The sequence below is a fragment of the Scyliorhinus canicula genome, chromosome 3 (genome assembly GCF_902713615.1).
Source record: "Scyliorhinus canicula chromosome 3, sScyCan1.1, whole genome shotgun sequence".
NCBI lineage: Eukaryota > Metazoa > Chordata > Chondrichthyes > Carcharhiniformes > Scyliorhinidae > Scyliorhinus > Scyliorhinus canicula.
In genome coordinates this window covers 211,434,122-211,451,092 of record NC_052148.1, presented here as the reverse complement: position 1 = coordinate 211,451,092, position 16,971 = coordinate 211,434,122, and the positions used below count along the sequence as shown (strand labels likewise).

The following is a 16,971-nucleotide window of genomic DNA, read 5'->3' as shown; positions in this document are numbered from 1 at the left end:
ATAAAAGTAGGATATGCAGTTGCACAATGGCTAAGAAGTAAAATAGCCCAGATTTTTGTGTAGTTAGGTCAACTCCTTAGTCTAGATTTGGTAATCTTTTTGAAAGGTAAGTTCAACAGGTCGTGACCATGCACCCTTTGCCCCTTCCATGCCCTCCCCATGGCTTCAATGCCTCATCCATTCCCCCAATATGAACTATGTACATTAGCAATGAACCATATAATAATAATGGCAAGAGTTGAAATGTTGAGGTAAAAAAAACACCGGATCAGAAAACATCTTTGAAAAAAACTGCAGTTCCCACAATCCTATTCAAGTGTCATTCGGAAAAGGAAATGGTGGTATCAATAACAGGCTTTAACCACAACACGCCTCTCAACCTTCTCCAAATAATATTCTGACATCAAAGCAAGAGATCACAGTAAAATAAATACTTACTAGAACTGCATAGCGATGTCAATCAAGCAAAGTAAAATCTTTATTCGGTAGTAAAAACAGAACCCTTGTGGAGCTAATGCATTTGAGAGTCTTGAAGTTCAGGTAAACATTCAGAATGAGGCTATCTGGGAACTGTTTCAATAGAAACAATTGGAGCACAGGTGGATAACCTAGAACATAGAACATTACAGCGCAGTACAGGCCCTTCGGCCCTAGATGTTTGGCCATCTGTTTCTCAAGCATTTAAGAAGCTACTTATTTGATCTAAATCTCCAAATCTTCTGCCTGTAGCCACCGATTAAATAATTATAGACAAAAATGGCTATTTCCAAAACAGATAATTCAAACTTCTACTGGGTATTATTTTTTTTTATTTTTATTTTTTATAAATTTAGATTACCCAATTATTTTTTCCAATTAAGGAACAATTTAGCATGGCCAATCCACCTACTCTGCACATTTTTTTTGGGTTGTGGGGGCGAAACCCACGCAGACACGGGGAGAACGTGCAAACTCCACACGGACAGTGACCCAGAGCCGGGATCGAACCTGGGACCTCAGCGCCGTGAGGCGGTTGTGCTAACCACTAGGCCACCGTGCTGCCCTTACTGGGTATTATTAATGGGCTTTTGTGATTAAATATGTGTTGAGCAAAACAGGGTTATACAAAGATGAGAAATGCTTGGAAATATATTGCACAGGTGGTGAAATTAGCTTCCAGATCTAAGAGTAGAGATAAACTAAGGTAAAAAGTATGCATCTTTTCTATTTCTTCTAAAAGTTCCTTAATCAGGGATCCCTATTTCCTATGCTGTTTAAAATGAAGGCTGACCATATAATCTTGATTAACATCCCTAGAAAATGTAAGAATCCTTCCTATTTATTTCCTTTGTTCCCATTTACTTTAAAAAAAATAAATATAGAGTACCCAATTATTTTTCTTTTCCAATTAAGGGGCAATTTAGCGTGGCCAATTCAGCACATCTTTGGGTTGTGGGGGTGAAACCTGCGCAGACATGGGGAGAATGTGCAAACTCCACATGGACAATGACCGAGGGCTGGGATTCAAACCTGGGTCATCAGCGCCCAGTAACCACTGCGCCATGTGCCACCCCTTTGTTCCCGTTTACATTATTATTTTGGTTCGTGGACCCATAATCAGGATTTGCAGAAGTCTCGAAGTTTGAGTAGCCTACTTGTTAGGACACTGTCTTCCCAGGTTTTGTATTTTGGAAGGGAGAAGCCAGACTTTTTGGCACCGAGTGGATCTTAGGAGCCAGCTTTGGAGGGACTTACTGGAGACCGGTGGGTTAACCAGAGACGGTTTTCTGCCTGACGATGGTCAGTGATTGGTTCCTGAGTGATGTTTTCTGAGAGAACTTGGCAGAAGCGTTTAGACTTGAAAGTGAAAGGAACTCTGTCTGTCTGTCTGTCTCTCTCTCCTGCTTTGGGAGTAAAAGAACTGCTGTGTTGTTCTGAAAGCTGTGAGTGCCTGGCACATCCTTTGCTGTGAACTTGAAATTATGCTGAGTCTGCAGTGAAAGTAGACAATCTTGCCAAAGAAAACCATCTCAAACCGAGAAGAAAAAGTACCAAAATGAAAGCCTGAACTTCAGAAAGATATTGACTGGAAGTCATCCCAGTGCATCATGTATCCTTATCCATTTGTTTTATTGTATTTCCCTTTCCACCACCCTTTCCCCTGTGTTGTGTGTGTGTAATTGTAGAGAGTGGGGCGAGTTCAGAAAGGGGTAGTGGATCATCAGTTACAGTTTCTGTCCATTTCATTATAATAATATACACAATAAAAGTGAGTGAATGTGTGTCAATGAGAAAAGTGACCTGAGGAAGGAGCTGTGCTGCAAAAGCTAGTGATTCGAAAGAAACCTGTTGGACTTTAACCTGGTGTTGGAAGACTTATTACCGTGCCCACCCCAGTCCAATGCCGGCATCTCCACATCATAATAAAAGGTTAATTGTGTTTTAAAGTTGCAAATCTGGTGACTAGTTTATATTGCTCAACCAAGGACGTCCGGTATTTTAAACAAAACCTAATTTGACTTGTGTTGTGAGTCCGGGTCAAGTGGGGCTGGAAATGACCAGGGATTTGTGACAGCAATAGTGAAGGTGTGATACACTATTGAAGGTGCCTGCTTTCAACTGAGTTGTTAAATTCAAGCTTTCATGAAATATTTGTGGGGCAAGGTAAAGATGAAATGTTCCACCCTGTTTGTGGAACTTTACTGCCAGGATTCTCTACATAACAGTAGATACTACACCACAACGTACCTTGTTCATGAAACCAGCTCACCATGAACTCTTGAGATCTAAGTGTATTTAAGTTAAATCGGGCTTGTCCAAACTTTTGCTCGAGGGTCATATTTGCATATTTCCTCACTCGAGGCCGACGAGCAAATTTCAGGAAGATAAGGGCCGGGATTCTCCGAGCCCCCGCCGGGTTGGAGAATCGGCGGGGTGAGGGGGATGCACAAATCCTGCCACGCCGCTCCGACGCCGGGTCGCCGATTCTCCGGCAACCGGAGAATCGGTGCCAATCGTGCTGGTGCGGTCGCCGTGGCGCTTCTACACACCCGATGGGCTGAGTGCCCACTGAGTCCCGCCAGCATCGTTTGCATATGGTCCTACCCGGGGGGGGACATTGTCATTCTGGCTGCAGGAGCCGTCCTGGTGGGGGGGCGGGGGGGAGCCGACTCTGGGGGGGCCTCCACAGTGGCCAGGCCCGTGATCAGGGGCAACTGATCGGCGGGCGCGCCAGTTCCGTTGGGGGCCTATGTTCCTCTGCGCCGGAACCCTGTAGGGCTCCGCCATGTTGCCCGCGGGCCGGCCGTGGCACACATGCATGGACCCACGCTGGCCATAGTGGGCCGGCTTTCAGCACCGGAGCAGCGCACAGCACTTCGCCACCGTTCTAGCCCCCGAGGACGGGGGGAATGACTGGGCCTGGAGGCCCGTTGACGCCGGTATCGCTCGCACCGGTCTTGACGCCGGTGTCAACACTTGGTCGGGATTTCGGAGAATCCAGCCCAAGGTTTGGCACAAAAATAAATTGAATTAAAAAATTAGATGTTTTAAGAAGATAAACAATTGGTGAGCAAAAGTACAGCAATGTCATCACAATAAATTGTTAAGTTGGAAGAGGGTAAGTAATAATTAGCATATGAGAGAGTGTGGGGTATGTGCGTTACTGCGTTAGTGTGTGGTGGGAAGAGTGAGTGAGAAACCTGAGACTGGAAATAAGGCACATTCACACTCACCCGCGCATACTCACTCAATCTCTCCCACCCACACACCAATTCGCTCCTCACAATCCATCCACCTGCTCCCACTTACACACACACACTCACTCTACCCTCCACACACACACATAGAACATAGAACATAGAACATAGAACGATACAGCGCAGTACAGGCCCTTCGGCCCTCGATGTTGCACCGACATGGAAAAAAAAAAACTAAAGGCCATCTAACCTACACTATGCCCTTATCATCCATATGCTTATCCAATAAATTTTTAAATGCCCTCAATGTTGGCGAGTTCACTACTGTTGCAGGTAGGGCATTCCACGGCCTCACCACTCTTTGCGTAAAAAACCCACCTCTGACCTCTGTCCTATATCTATTACCCCTCAATTTAAGGCTATGTCCCCTCGTGCTAGCCACCTCCATCCGCGGGAGAAGGCTCTCGCTGTCCACCCTATCTAACCCTCTGATCATTTTGTATGCCTCTATTAAGTCACCTCTTAACCTTCTTCTCTCTAACGAAAACAACCTCAAGTCCATCAGCCTTTCCTCATAAGATTTTCCCTCCATACCAGGCAACATCCTGGTAAATCTCCTCTGCACCCGTTCCAAAGCTTCCACGTCCTTCCTATAATGAGGCGACCAGAACTGTACGCAATACTCCAAATGCGGCCGTACCAGAGTTTGGTACAGCTGCATCATGACCTCATGGCTCCGGAACTCAATCCCTCTACCAATAAAGGCCAACACACCATAGGCCTTCTTCACAACCCTATCAACCTGGGTGGCAACTTTCAGGGATCTATGTACATGGACACCGAGATCCCTCTGCTCATCCACACTACCAAGAATTTTACCATTAGCCAAATATTCCGCATTCCTGTTATTCTTTCCAAAGTGAATCACCTCACACTTCTCCACATTAAACTCCATTTGCCACCTCTCAGCCCAGCTCTGCAGCTTATCTATGTCCCTCTGTAACCTGCAAGATCCTTCCGCACTGTCTACAACTCCACCGACTTTAGTGTCGTCTGCAAATTTACTCACCCATCCTTCTGCGCCCTCCTCTAGGTCATTTATAAAAATGACAAACAGCAAAGGCCCCAGAACAGATCCTTGTGGTACGCCACTCGTAACTGAACTCCATTCTGAACATTTCCCATCAACTACCACTCTCTGTCTTCTTTCAACTAGCCAATTTCTGATCCACATCTCTAAATCACCCTCAATCCCCATCCTCCGTATTTTCTGCAATAGCCGACCGTGGGGAACCTTATCAAACGCTTTACTGAAGTCCATATACACCACATCAACTGCTCTACCCTCGTCTACCTGTTCAGTCACCTTCTCAAAGAACTCGATAAGGTTTGTGAGGCATGACCTACCCTTCACAAAACCATGCTGACTATCCCTAATCATATTATTCCTATCTAGATGATTATAAATCGTATCTTTTATAATCCTCTCCAAGACTTTACCCACCACAGACGTTAGGCTCACCGGCCTATAGTTACCGGGGTTATCTCTACTCCCCTTCTTGAACAAAGGGACCACATTTGCTATCCTCCAGTCCTCTGGCACTATTCCTGTAGCCAATGATGACCTAAAAATCAAAGCCAAAGGCTCAGCAATCTCTTCCCTGGCTTCCCAGAGAATCCTAGGATAAATCCCATCCGGCCCCGGGGACTTATCTATTTTCACCTTGTCCAGAATTGCCAACACTTCTTCCCTACGCACCTCAATGCCATCTATTCTAATAGCCTGGGTCTCAGCATTCTCCTCCACAATATTATCTTTTTCTTGAGTGAATACTGACGAAAAGTATTCATTTAGTATCTCGCTTATCTCCTCAGCCTCCACACACAACTTCCGACCACTGTCCTTGACTGGCCCTACTCTTACCTTAGTCATTCTTTTATTCCTGACATACCTATAGAAAGCTTTTGGGTTTTCCTTGATCCTACCTGCCAAAGACTTCTCATGTCCCCTCCTTGCTCGTCTCAGCTCTCTCTTTAGATCCTTCCTCGCTTCCTTGTAACTATCAAGCGCCCCAACTGAAACTTCACGCCTCATCTTCACATAGGCCTCCTTCTTCCTCTTAACAAGAGATTCCACTTCTTTGGTAAACCACGGTTCCCTCGCTCGACCCCTTCCTCCCTGCCTGACTGGTACGTACTTATCAAGAACATGCAATAGCTGTTCCTTGAACAAGCTCCACATATCCAGTGTGCCCAACCCTTGCAGCCTACTTCTCCAACCAACACATCCTAAGTCATGTCTAATGGCATCATAATTGCCCTTCCCCCAGCTATAACTCTTGCTCTGCGGGGTATACTTATCCCTTTCCATCACTAACGTAAAGGTCACCGAATTGTGGTCACTGTCTCCAAAGTGTTCACCTACCTCCAGATCTAACACCTGGCCTGGTTCATTACCCAAAACCAAATCCAAAGTGGCCTCACCTCTTGTTGGCCTGTCAACATATTGTGTCAGAAAACCCTCCTGCACACATTGTACAAAGAACGACCCATCCAATGTACTCGAACTATATCTTTTCCAGTCAATATTAGGAAAGTTAAAGTCTCCCATAACAACTACCCTGTTACTTTCGCTCTTTTCCAGAATCATCTTCGCCATCCTTTCCTCTACATCTCTAGAACTATTAGGTGGCCTATAGAAAACTCCCAACAGGGTGACCTCTCCTTTCCTGTTTCTAACCTCAGCCCATACTACCTCGGAAGAAGAGTCCCCATCTTGCATCCTTTCTACCACCGTAATACTGTCCTTGACTAGCAGCGCCACACCTCCCCCTCTTTTGCCCCCTTCTCTGACCTTACTAAAGCACCTAAACCCCGGAACCTGCAACAACCATTCCTGTCCCTGCTCTATCCATGTCTCTGAAATGGCCACAACATCGAAGTCCCAGGTACCAACCCATGCTCCCAGTTCCCCTACCTTATTTCATATACTCCTGGCATTGAAATAGACACACTTCAAACCACAGACCTGAACACTGCCGCCCTCCTGCGAAGTCAAAACTGTGCTCCTGACCTCTCTACTCTCAATCTCTCGCACCCCAAAACTACAATCCAGGTTCCCATGCCCCTGCTGAATTAGTTTAAACCCCCCCAAAGAGTACTAACAAATCTCCCCCCCAGGATATTGGTGCCCCTCAGGTTCAGATGTAGACCATCCTGTCTATAGAGGTCCCACCTTCCCCAGAAAGAGCCCCAGTTATCCAGAAATCTGAATCCCTCCCGCCTGCACCATCCCTGTAGCCACGTGTTTAATTGCTCTCTCTCCCTATTCCTCATCTCACTATCACGTGGCACGGGCAACAACCCAGAGATAACAACTCTGTTTGTTCTCGCTCTGAGCTTCCATCCTAGCTCCCTAAAGGCCTGCCTGACATCCTTGTCCCCTTTCCTACCTATGTCGTTAGTGCCAATGTGGACTACGACTTGGGGCTGCTCCCCCTCCCCCTTAAGGACCCGGAAAACACGATCCGAGACATCACGTACCCTTGCACCTGGGAGGCAACATACCAAACGTGAGTCTCTCTCGCTCCCACAAAATCTCCTATCTGTGCCCCTGACTATTGAGTCCCCAATTACTAATGTTCTACTCCTTTCCCCCCTTCCCTTCTGAGCAACAGGGACAGACTCCGTGCCAGAGGCCCGTACCCCATGGCTTACCCCTGGTAAGTCGTCCCCCCCACAAGTATCCAAAACGGTATACTTGTTACTCAGGGGAACGGCCGCAGGGGGTCCCTGCACTGACTGCTTCTTCCCAATCCCTCTTACAGTTACCCATCTATCTCCAGTCTTTGGTGTAACTACTTCCCTGAAGCTCCTATCTATGACCCCCTCTGCCTCCCGAATGATCCGAAGTTCATCCAGCTCAAGCTCCAGGTCCCTAACACGGTTTTTGAGGAGCTGGAGTTGGGTGCACTTCCCACAGATGAAATCAGCAGGGACACTGACGGCGTCCCTCACCTCAAACATTCTGCAGGAGGAGCATTGTACTGCCTTCCCTGACATCCCCTCTAGATTAAAAAAAAACAAGAAAAAGAAAAAGAACGGAAGAGCTTACCTGATATTACCTCAAACCCTGATCCCGCTGAAAGGTAAGTAAATTTAAAGGCACTCACTCACCTTCACGACAGGCCCCTGCTCCCGCTTCCCAACCACCGTGGGGTGGGGGGGTTGGTTAGAGGAGGAGGTAGGGTGGGAAACACTCACAAAGTGTTTCGGGTTTAACTGTCACTTGCCAACAGCCCCTCCACAAACCACCTTCAACTTAGGCTGACCGCACTGCACGTATGCAAATTTCCCCAGAACAGCTGATCAGTAGCTCTGCTCTGCTGCCCTCTGCTGGTTGCTTGCCTTTATTCAAACTCCTTGGGTCTTCTTCGCAGGTTCACCTTCAACTTAGGCTGACCGCACTGCACGTATGCAAATTTCCCCAGAACAGCTGATCAGTAGCTCTGCTCTGCTGCCCTCTGCTGGTGAGGGCACACACGCATTCATTCTCCCAACCACCCACACATTCATTCACTCACACACACATCCACTCTCATACCCAGGCACCCAGCCCCCCACACTCACACACCCCCCCACACACTCTCTCTCACCCACACACACTCACTCTCACCCACACACACTCACTCTCACCCACAGACACTCACACACTCACTCTCACCCACACACACCGACCCCCACACTCACTCACTCTCATCCCCACACACTCACTCTCACCCACACATACACCCCCAACCCACTCACTCTCACCCATACACACTCACTCTCACCCCCACACACTCACTCTCACCCCCACACACACTCCCCCCACCCCACTCACTCTTACCCATACACATTTCCTCTCACCCATACGCACTCACTTATTATCACCGGCACACATTCACTCACTCACTCTCACCAACCTACTCCCAAGCGCACTCGCTATGACAGAGTCTCTTCCCTGGCCCACCAAAACTCTTGAGCCCTGACTCGATTTTCTGGGCTCCAACTCAATATCCCGGGCCCTTAAACCTGCTCTGCTGGGCATATCTTCAAACCTGCTCTCCTGGGCTGTGCCTCGAAGCTGCTCTCATGAGCCCTGCCTTGAATCTGCTATCCCGTGCCCTGCCTTGAACCTGCTTTCCTGGGCCTTGCCTCCAACCTGCTCTCCCGAGTCCTGCCTTAAATCTGCTTTCCTGGGCTCTGCCTCCAACCTGCTCCTGGGCTCTGCCTCCAACCTGCTCCTGGGGTCCCTGCTTCCAACCTTCTCTCCCGATCCCTGCCTTAAACCTGCTCTCCCGAGCCCTGCCTCCAACCTATTCCCAGGGGCCCTGCCTTGAACCTGCTCTCCCGAGCCCTGCCTTGAACCTGCTCTCCCGAGCCCTGCCTTGAACCTTCTTTCCTGGCCCCTGACTCCAACCTGCTCCCAATGATCCTGCCTTGAACCTGCTCTCGCGAGCCCTGCCTTAAACCTGCTCTCCCGAGCCCTGCTTTGAACCTGCTGACGCACGATCAATTACACAAAGACGAGAGTTGGATGCAATCGAGGCTTTATTACACTAAGATGTGTGGCCTCCTACAGCAGCTGGCAAAATGGCTGCTATGCAGGGAGCACACATATTTATACTCCGCCTACTGGGCAGAGCCAGCAGGCAGGGAACTACCCCCATACCTGTTGTACAGGGCCTTACCATAAAGCACCTACATCAAAATCCTCTATATACAATATATACATCAGTGGTGACTGCCACATTCACCCCTTCTTAAAAAATTGAGTCCGGCGGGGGTGGTGGAGAACTATATACAGAAAGATGTGTTTTAACAGTAAAGATAATATTACAAATTCAGGCAGTCCGGAGACTTGATCTGTTGTTGAGAGCGCCGCAGTGCTGGCGGCGACTCTGGCGTCGGTTTGGTCTTCGGTGACTCCGGGAGCGTGTCGAAATCCTCTTCATCCCCGGGTGTGAGCAGGGGGAGGACGGATTGTCCTGGAGCGGGGGCTGCAGTGGGGTACGCCGGAGGAGGGGAGGGTGGCACCGGGTCGGGAGTGTGTGTGTGTGGGGAACCAGCTGGTGCCAGGTCCCTGAGGGAGACTATGTCTTGGTGGCCATTGGGGTACGCTACGTAGGCGTACTGCAGGTTAGCGTGAAGTAGCTGTACCCTCTCAAGGGTCCGCCTTGTGGAGTTGAACGTGTCTACGGAGGAGAACGGGTCCTGGAACTGCCAGCCATGTCGGGCGCGAAACTTCGGACGTGGACTTCCTAGGGAAGGCAAAGAGACGTTCATGGGGTGTTTCATTAGTCGCGGTGCACAGGAGCAACCAAATGGAGTGAAGGGCGTCGGGGTGGACCTCCTGCCAGCGGGAGGCCGGGAGATTCCTGGACTGTAGGGCCAGTTGGACGGCCCTTTAGACCGTCCCATTCTCCCGCTCCACCTGCCTGTTTCCCCGGGGGTTGTAGCTGGTCGTCCTGTTCGAGGCAATACCCCTGTTGAACAGGCGCAGCTCATCGCTCATGAATGAGGATCCCCTGTCGCTGTGGACGTAGGCGGGGAAGCCGAACAGAGCGAAGATGGTGTTGAGTGCTTTGATGATGGTGGCAGATGTCATATCGGGCATGGCGAAGGGGAATCTGGAGTACTCATCGACCACACTGAGAAAGTACGTGTTATGGTCGGCGTTCAAAGGGGCGGGAGGCCTTCACCAGGCGCACACGGTCTGGCCGGTAGAAGTGCGGCTTACATTCCGCGCAGACCTGGCAGTCTCTGGTGATTGCCCTGACTTCCTCGATCAAGTAGGGCAGGTTGCAGGCCTTGATTAAATGGTAAAAATCTGTGACCCCCGGATGACAGAGGTTGTCGTGCAGAGTCTGGAGTCGGTCCACCTGTGCGCTGGCACATGTACCTCGGGATAGGGCATCAGGGGGCTCGTTGAGCTTACCGGGGCGATACAAATTCTCGTAGTTGTAGGTGGAGAGCTCGATCCTCCACCTCAAGATTTTATAGTTTTTGACCTTGCCCCGCTGTGTGTTATTAAACATGAAGGCAACCGACCATTGGTCAGTGAGGAGAGTGAATCTCCTGCCAGCCAGGTAATGCCTCCAATGCCGCACAGTTTCAACGATGGCTTGGGCCTCTTTTTCGATGGGGGAATGCCGAATTTCAGAGGCATTTAGGGTGCAGGAAAAGAATGCCATGGGCCTGCCTGCCTGTTTGAGGGTGGCGGCCAGAGCGACGTCTGATGCATCGCACCCGACTTGGAATGGTAACGCCTCGTCGACCGCGTGCATCGTGGCCTTGGCAATGTCGGCCTTGATACGGTTGAAGGCCTAGTAAGCCTCGGCCATCAGGGGAAAAACAGTGGATTGAATGAGTGGGCAGGCCTTGTCCGCAGAGTTTGGGACCCACTGGGCGTAATAAGAAAAGAACCCCAGGAATTGGAGCAGTGGGGAAGGGGGAGTTCCATGAGGGGGCACAAACGGTCGGGATTGGGCCCTAGAACTCCGTTCTGGACCACATAGCCGAAGATGGCTAAGCGGTTCGTACTGAGTACGCACTTCTCCTTTTTGTAGGTCAGGTTGAGGAGAGTGGCTGTGTGGAGAAATTTGGCACGGTTGGCGTCATGGTCCTGCTGATTGTGGCTGCAGATGGTGACATTGTCCAGTTACGGAAAAGTGGCGCGCAGTCCGTACCGGTCAACCATTCGGTCTATCTCCCGTTGGAAGACCTCGTTGGTGACGCCAAAGGGAACCCTAAGAAAGTGGTAAAGGCGGCCATCTGCCTCGAAGGCACTGTATGGGCGGTCTGCCTTGCGGATGGGGAGCTGGTGGTAGGCAGATTTCAGGTCCACAATTGAGAAGACCCGGTACTGTGCAATCTGATTGACCATATCAGATATGCGTGGGAGGGAGTACGCGTCGAGCTGCATGTAGCGATTGATGGTCTGACTGTAGTCAACGACCACCCTTTGTTTCTCCCCAGTTTTCGCAACTACCACTTGGGCTCTTCCAGGGCTGTTGCTGGCCTCGATGCAGGGCCGGCCCAAGGTACCGGCAACTCGGGCAGTCGCCCGGGGCGCCATGTGTTCGGGGGCGCCAGAGACTCGGGTCCCGCGCATGCGCAGTTGGTCCGGTGCCAACCAGCGCATGCGCGGTGGCCGCCCTCCCCAGGGCGGCCCCATCCGTCCGCCCCTCCGTCCGCCCCCCCCTGCTTCGGCCCCGCCCCCCCCGCCTCGCCTCGGCCCCCCCCCCCCCGCCTCGGCCCCGCCCCCCCGCCTCGCCCCCCCCCCCCCCCCCCGCCTCGCCCCCCCCCCTGCCTTGGCCCCCCCCGCCTCGGCCCCGCCCCTCCCCCCCACCTTGGCCCCGCCCCTCCCCCCGCCTCGCCCCCCCCCCCCCCCCGCCTCGCCCCCCCCCAAGGGCGCTGAAGTTCAGCTTGCCCGGGGCGCCAGCAACCCTAGGGCCGGCGCTACCTCGATGATGCCTTCCTGAAGCAGTCGCTGGACTTCGGACCTGATGAAGGTCCTGTCCTGGGCGCTGTACCGTCTGCTCCTGGTGGCGACGGATTTGCAATCCAGGGTTAGGTTTGCAACAGGGAAGGTGGGTCGACCTTCAGGGTCGCGAGGTCGCACACAGTAAGGGGTGGTAGGCCATTTCAGTGTCAGGCTCTGGAGGTTGCACTGTAAGTCCAGGCCGAGTAGCAGGGCAGTGCAGAGGTTGGGAAGGATGTAGAGGCGGAAGCCACTGAACTCCACGCCTTGGACAGTGAGAGTGGCGATGCAATACCCCTGGATCGCCACAGAGTGGGATCCGGAGGCCAGGGAGATTCTCTGGTTAGTGGGGTGTACCGCGATGGGGCAGCGCCTTACAGTATCGGGGTGAATGAAGCTCTTGGTGCTCCCAGAGTCCAGCAGGCAGGAGATCTCATGCCCATCAACCTTCACTTTGGTTGAAGCAGTTGCAAGGTTGTGTGGATGAGACTGGTCAATCGTGACCGAGGCGAGATGCAGCTGGTCATCAGCGGTTGCAGGCGATGAGCGGCCGGGTGAGGTGCCCGGGGGGCATGGGTCCTGGGTCGGGTAAGATGGTGGCGCCCACTGAACGCACGTGTCGTGGGGAAAACAAGATGGCGGCGCCCGTTGGTCCTGGGGGAACAAGATGGCGGCGCCCACGGGCCGCACGTGTTGCGAGTTGAGCAAGATAGCGGCGCCCACGGATCGCATGTGGTCCGAGGAGGGGAAGATGGCGGCACCCACGGGCCGCACATGGTCCGAGGGGCGGAAGATGGCGGTGCCCACTGGCCGCACGTGGGAGGTGCCGGAACAATAGCGGGGACTGAGCGCGCCTGGCACACCGCAGCGAAGTGTCCCTTCTTGCCACAGGCCTTGCAGAGGGCACTCCGGGCTGGGCAGCGCTTTTGAGGGTGTTTGGACTGCCCACAGAAGTAACATTAGGGCCCCCCGGGATTGGTTGGCTGCTGCGTGACACAGGAGTGAGGTTGGCTGAGGGCAGTCACTGATGGGGTCCACGATGGGGCAGCCGTCTGCGGAGTCCACGATGCACAGGGATGGTGGGCCGCGCGGTCAGGGGCGTAGGCCTGGATGTTGCGTGAGGCGACCGTAAGTGAGAGCGCTAGCTTTTTGGTTTCCGCGTGGCCGAGCTTGGCCCCTTCTAAGAGGTGCTGGCGGATGTAATCAGTGCCCGTAACAAATGCGCCTCTCATGAGCAAATTCGAGTGTTCTGTGGCCGAAACGGCCTGACAGTCACAGTCTCTATCTAGGGGAACCAGGGCACGCCAGAAATCTTCCACTGACACACCAGGGAGTTGATGACGTGTGGAGAGGAGGTGCCTGGCGTCGAGTGTGTTAGTCCGCTGAGCGTATTTTTCCTTCAGTAGCGCTATGGCTTCTGCGTAGTTTGGCGCATCCTGGATAAGTGGAAAGACATTGGCGTTGTCTGCTTGCGGATGCAGCTGCGGGTGATCCGGCTTGATGCGCAGGTCCATCTTCTGAAAACGTAGTGTAATAAATTGATGCACGATCAATTACACAAAGACGAGAGTTGGATGCAATCGAGGCTTTATTACACTAAGATGTGTGGCCTCCTACAGCAGCTGGCGAAATGGCTGCTGTACGGGGAGCACACATATTTATATGCCGCCTACTGGGCAGATCCAGCAGGCAGGAAACAACCCCCATACCTGTAGTACAGGGCCTTACCATAAAGCACCTACATCGACATCCTCTATATACAATATATAACACACCTGCTTTCCTGGGCCCTGCCTCCAACCTGCTTTCCCGAGTACTGCCTTGAACCTGCTTTCCCGAGCACTGCCTTGAACCTGCTTTCCAGAGCACTGCCTTGAACCTGCTGTCCTCGGCCCTGCCTCCAACATGCTCTCCGGATCCCTGCCTGCAACCTGCTCTCCGAGGCCCTGCCTGCAACCTTCTCTCCAGATCCCTGCCTGCAACCTGCTGTCCGAGGCTCTGCCTGCAACCTGCTCTCTGTGTCCCTGCCTGCAACCTGCTCTCCGAGGCCCTGCCTGCAACCTGCTCTCCGGGTCCCTGCCTGCAACCTGCTCTCTGTGTCCCTGCCTCCAACCAGCTCTCCCGCCTCCAACCTGCTCTCCTGGGCCTCGTCTTGAACTTACTTTCCCGGACTCACCATTGAACCTGCTATGCCAGGCCCTGACTCGAACCTGCTTTCCTGGGTGCTGACTCGAACCTGCTCTCCCAGGCCCTGACTCGAACCTGCTCTCCCGGGCCCTGACTCGAATCTGCTGTCCTGGCTGTGATTGGAGGAGCAGCTCCAAGAATATTCTTCCATAGAAACTCACCTGTTTGACCAGTAATTTTTAAAACTGATACTAGGGGCTGCATCAAGGCCCCGGACCCTACTTCTGCCAGGACTTGGCCACAGAACGTGCATTAATAAAGGGGACAAATGGGCTGATTAAATACCTAAAAATCCTTCAAATATGCCTATGGCAGGCAGTAAGAGTGGAGGAGTTTCCTGGTCAGCCATCTGCGCTAGGCACCAGCAAACCACTGAAGTACTTTGCCAAGCATACTCATGGACCAACCACAGGAGTCCATGGTCGCCAACACTTCCGAGTATGGTAACTGAAGAAAGAGAAGGGATTCTCAGAGGGTTAGAATGGAAATCGAGTGTTTCACTTTAGTGTGGATATCTTTACTGCAGCAATTATCGTGAATAGAGGAAATAATTGCCAAAGTTAGAAGCACATGTGTCCACCTATAATGGGAATGATGGCCTTCCTTCCCTGTCTGAATGGGGCTGTGCATTTCAATGTGTCAGCACATATATACAAAACAAGTAAGTGGTCTTATACTTCAATTGCTTCTAGCCATGGAATCATGTTTAATTCTCAGTGCTGCTTGACACTCAAACCTGGTTCCCTCAGTTTATCAGCTCTCAACCTAAAACCTGAGTGCCATACAATGTCAGGAGGGCAAGTGGAAAACTAACATATTTTAAATCAACCCATTTTTATCCTCAGTTCATCGGTTTGTGAAGTTGTGAAGTATATTGTCAAAATTGTTGCACTCTTGAGGAGGTTAAACAGTGCTAAATGTTTTGGATGTGGTGTAACCAAAAAGACAAAGCAAATCTATATAATTTGACAAATGTAAATCATTATTTGATCACATTTTGAATGTTTCATGCTGTTTCTTTCACAGAATGCAGTGACAGGGAGTTCAGGGAAGTTGTATCGAGACTAAAGGATTGGTTCAAAGTGTTACACGAAAATGGAAACCACAACAAAAAGGCTCGTGGGCTTCAGAGGCAAGACAAGGACGGAATTAGTGAGTGCCTACGTTTTTTTTGAATTGGACTTTCTACATGTTTAGAAATTGTAAACAAAACATATTGTACTATAATTAGAAATACTACATTTAACCATCTGCCAAATGAGCATTATATTTTTGAACAAATTCACTCTTTAAAATGTTCTACTCCACTAAATAATTTCATACCACAAGACATTGATGCAGGCAAACTTTCATTAGGCTATTTGATAACCGATTTTCAAGTATATACCTAGGCCTCAAGCTGCTATTCCTTAGTTGTCGTCGTCTTTCCCCAAGCTCCCATTATCCAGTATCCATCTCCCCGGTTTGTGAACTTTTAAAATCTTCAACTACTAAGTGAACTGCAATTATTTTGAATCAGGTTATTTAATTCCCAGATTGATTACTTACCTTTAGAATCTTTTGGGAATCATCCCAAAGTCTTTAGTGGAAATCACAGCTGCTCTCTGTGGAGAACGTTCTATTATGGCCTCTCATGTCAGTCTTGGCTCGGTGGTAGTACCCTCATCTCTGAGTAAGAAAGTCACAGACTCATTCCCCACACCAGAGACTTGAATTCCTTCAGGCAGATCTTGCTGACCAGGGCTAAGGAGATCGTCAAACTGACCCTCCTCACCATGAGGCCTGGGAGATAAAATCCCAATCGGCCAGTCAGTCTCCTAATCAAACATGGTTGTAACCGATAGTTAGCTAGCTGTTTTTCAGCTAAACCATTAAACCAAGGAGGTGAACATTCAAGATCCCATTGAACTGTTTGAAGACGAGTAGGTAAGTTCACTCTCTGTCCTGGACAACACGGGCTGGATTCTCCGTCCCGCCGCGCCAGATTTCTAGTTCAGGATGCCGATGGCATGCTCTGTTGCGCCGGCTGGTCAATGGAGTTTCCTATTGTGGGGAAGCCCCACGCCATCGGGAAACCCTCGGGCTGCCGGCAAAATGGAGCATCCCACCGGCGGAGAATCCAGGCCCACCTGTCCCTCGAACAACACCATTAAAACAGATTGTATGATCATTAAATGCTTTTGTTGGATCTTGGTGTGTGAAAAGTGCCTCTTTTGTGTGCCTATGCTACAACACTTCAAAATTGGCTGCAAAGCAATTTGGGAGCTGAGCTGTTAAAGGCACTTTACAAGTTCAAGTTCTGTCTTTCTTTCGAAGGACATAATAGGTGGAAACCCTGGGATAGCCTGGTTGCATCCCCAAACACAACAACCGAGTTTCTCTAATCTGAGTTCACCCTGCCGCTGCTGCCAACAAGAACGGAGAATTTGACCCTCAGCCAAAGCTCCCACTGCAGTGGGATTAGAGAATTCTACGGGTGAGAGCAATGGACAATTCCGGCCAGCAGCCTGAAGGCTCGGCAATCACTCGTCAGAATTTACGGTGATAGGTAATTGGAACAAAAAAACAGTGGAATATGATTTC

General features: G+C 50.8%; 1 protein-coding gene across 4 annotated transcripts in view; it reads left to right on the top strand.

Annotated features, from left to right (window-relative positions):
* spock3 (SPARC (osteonectin), cwcv and kazal like domains proteoglycan 3) overlaps positions 1–16,971 on the top strand; it is a 765,994-nt gene that overhangs the window by 667,741 nt on the left and 81,282 nt on the right. For all 4 annotated transcript variants that reach the window (XM_038792122.1, XM_038792123.1, XM_038792124.1 and 1 more), the window contains one exon: positions 15,415–15,540. In XM_038792122.1, the coding sequence (XP_038648050.1) occupies positions 15,415–15,540 (126 nt within the window). The remainder of the gene's footprint in view (positions 1–15,414; positions 15,541–16,971) is intronic.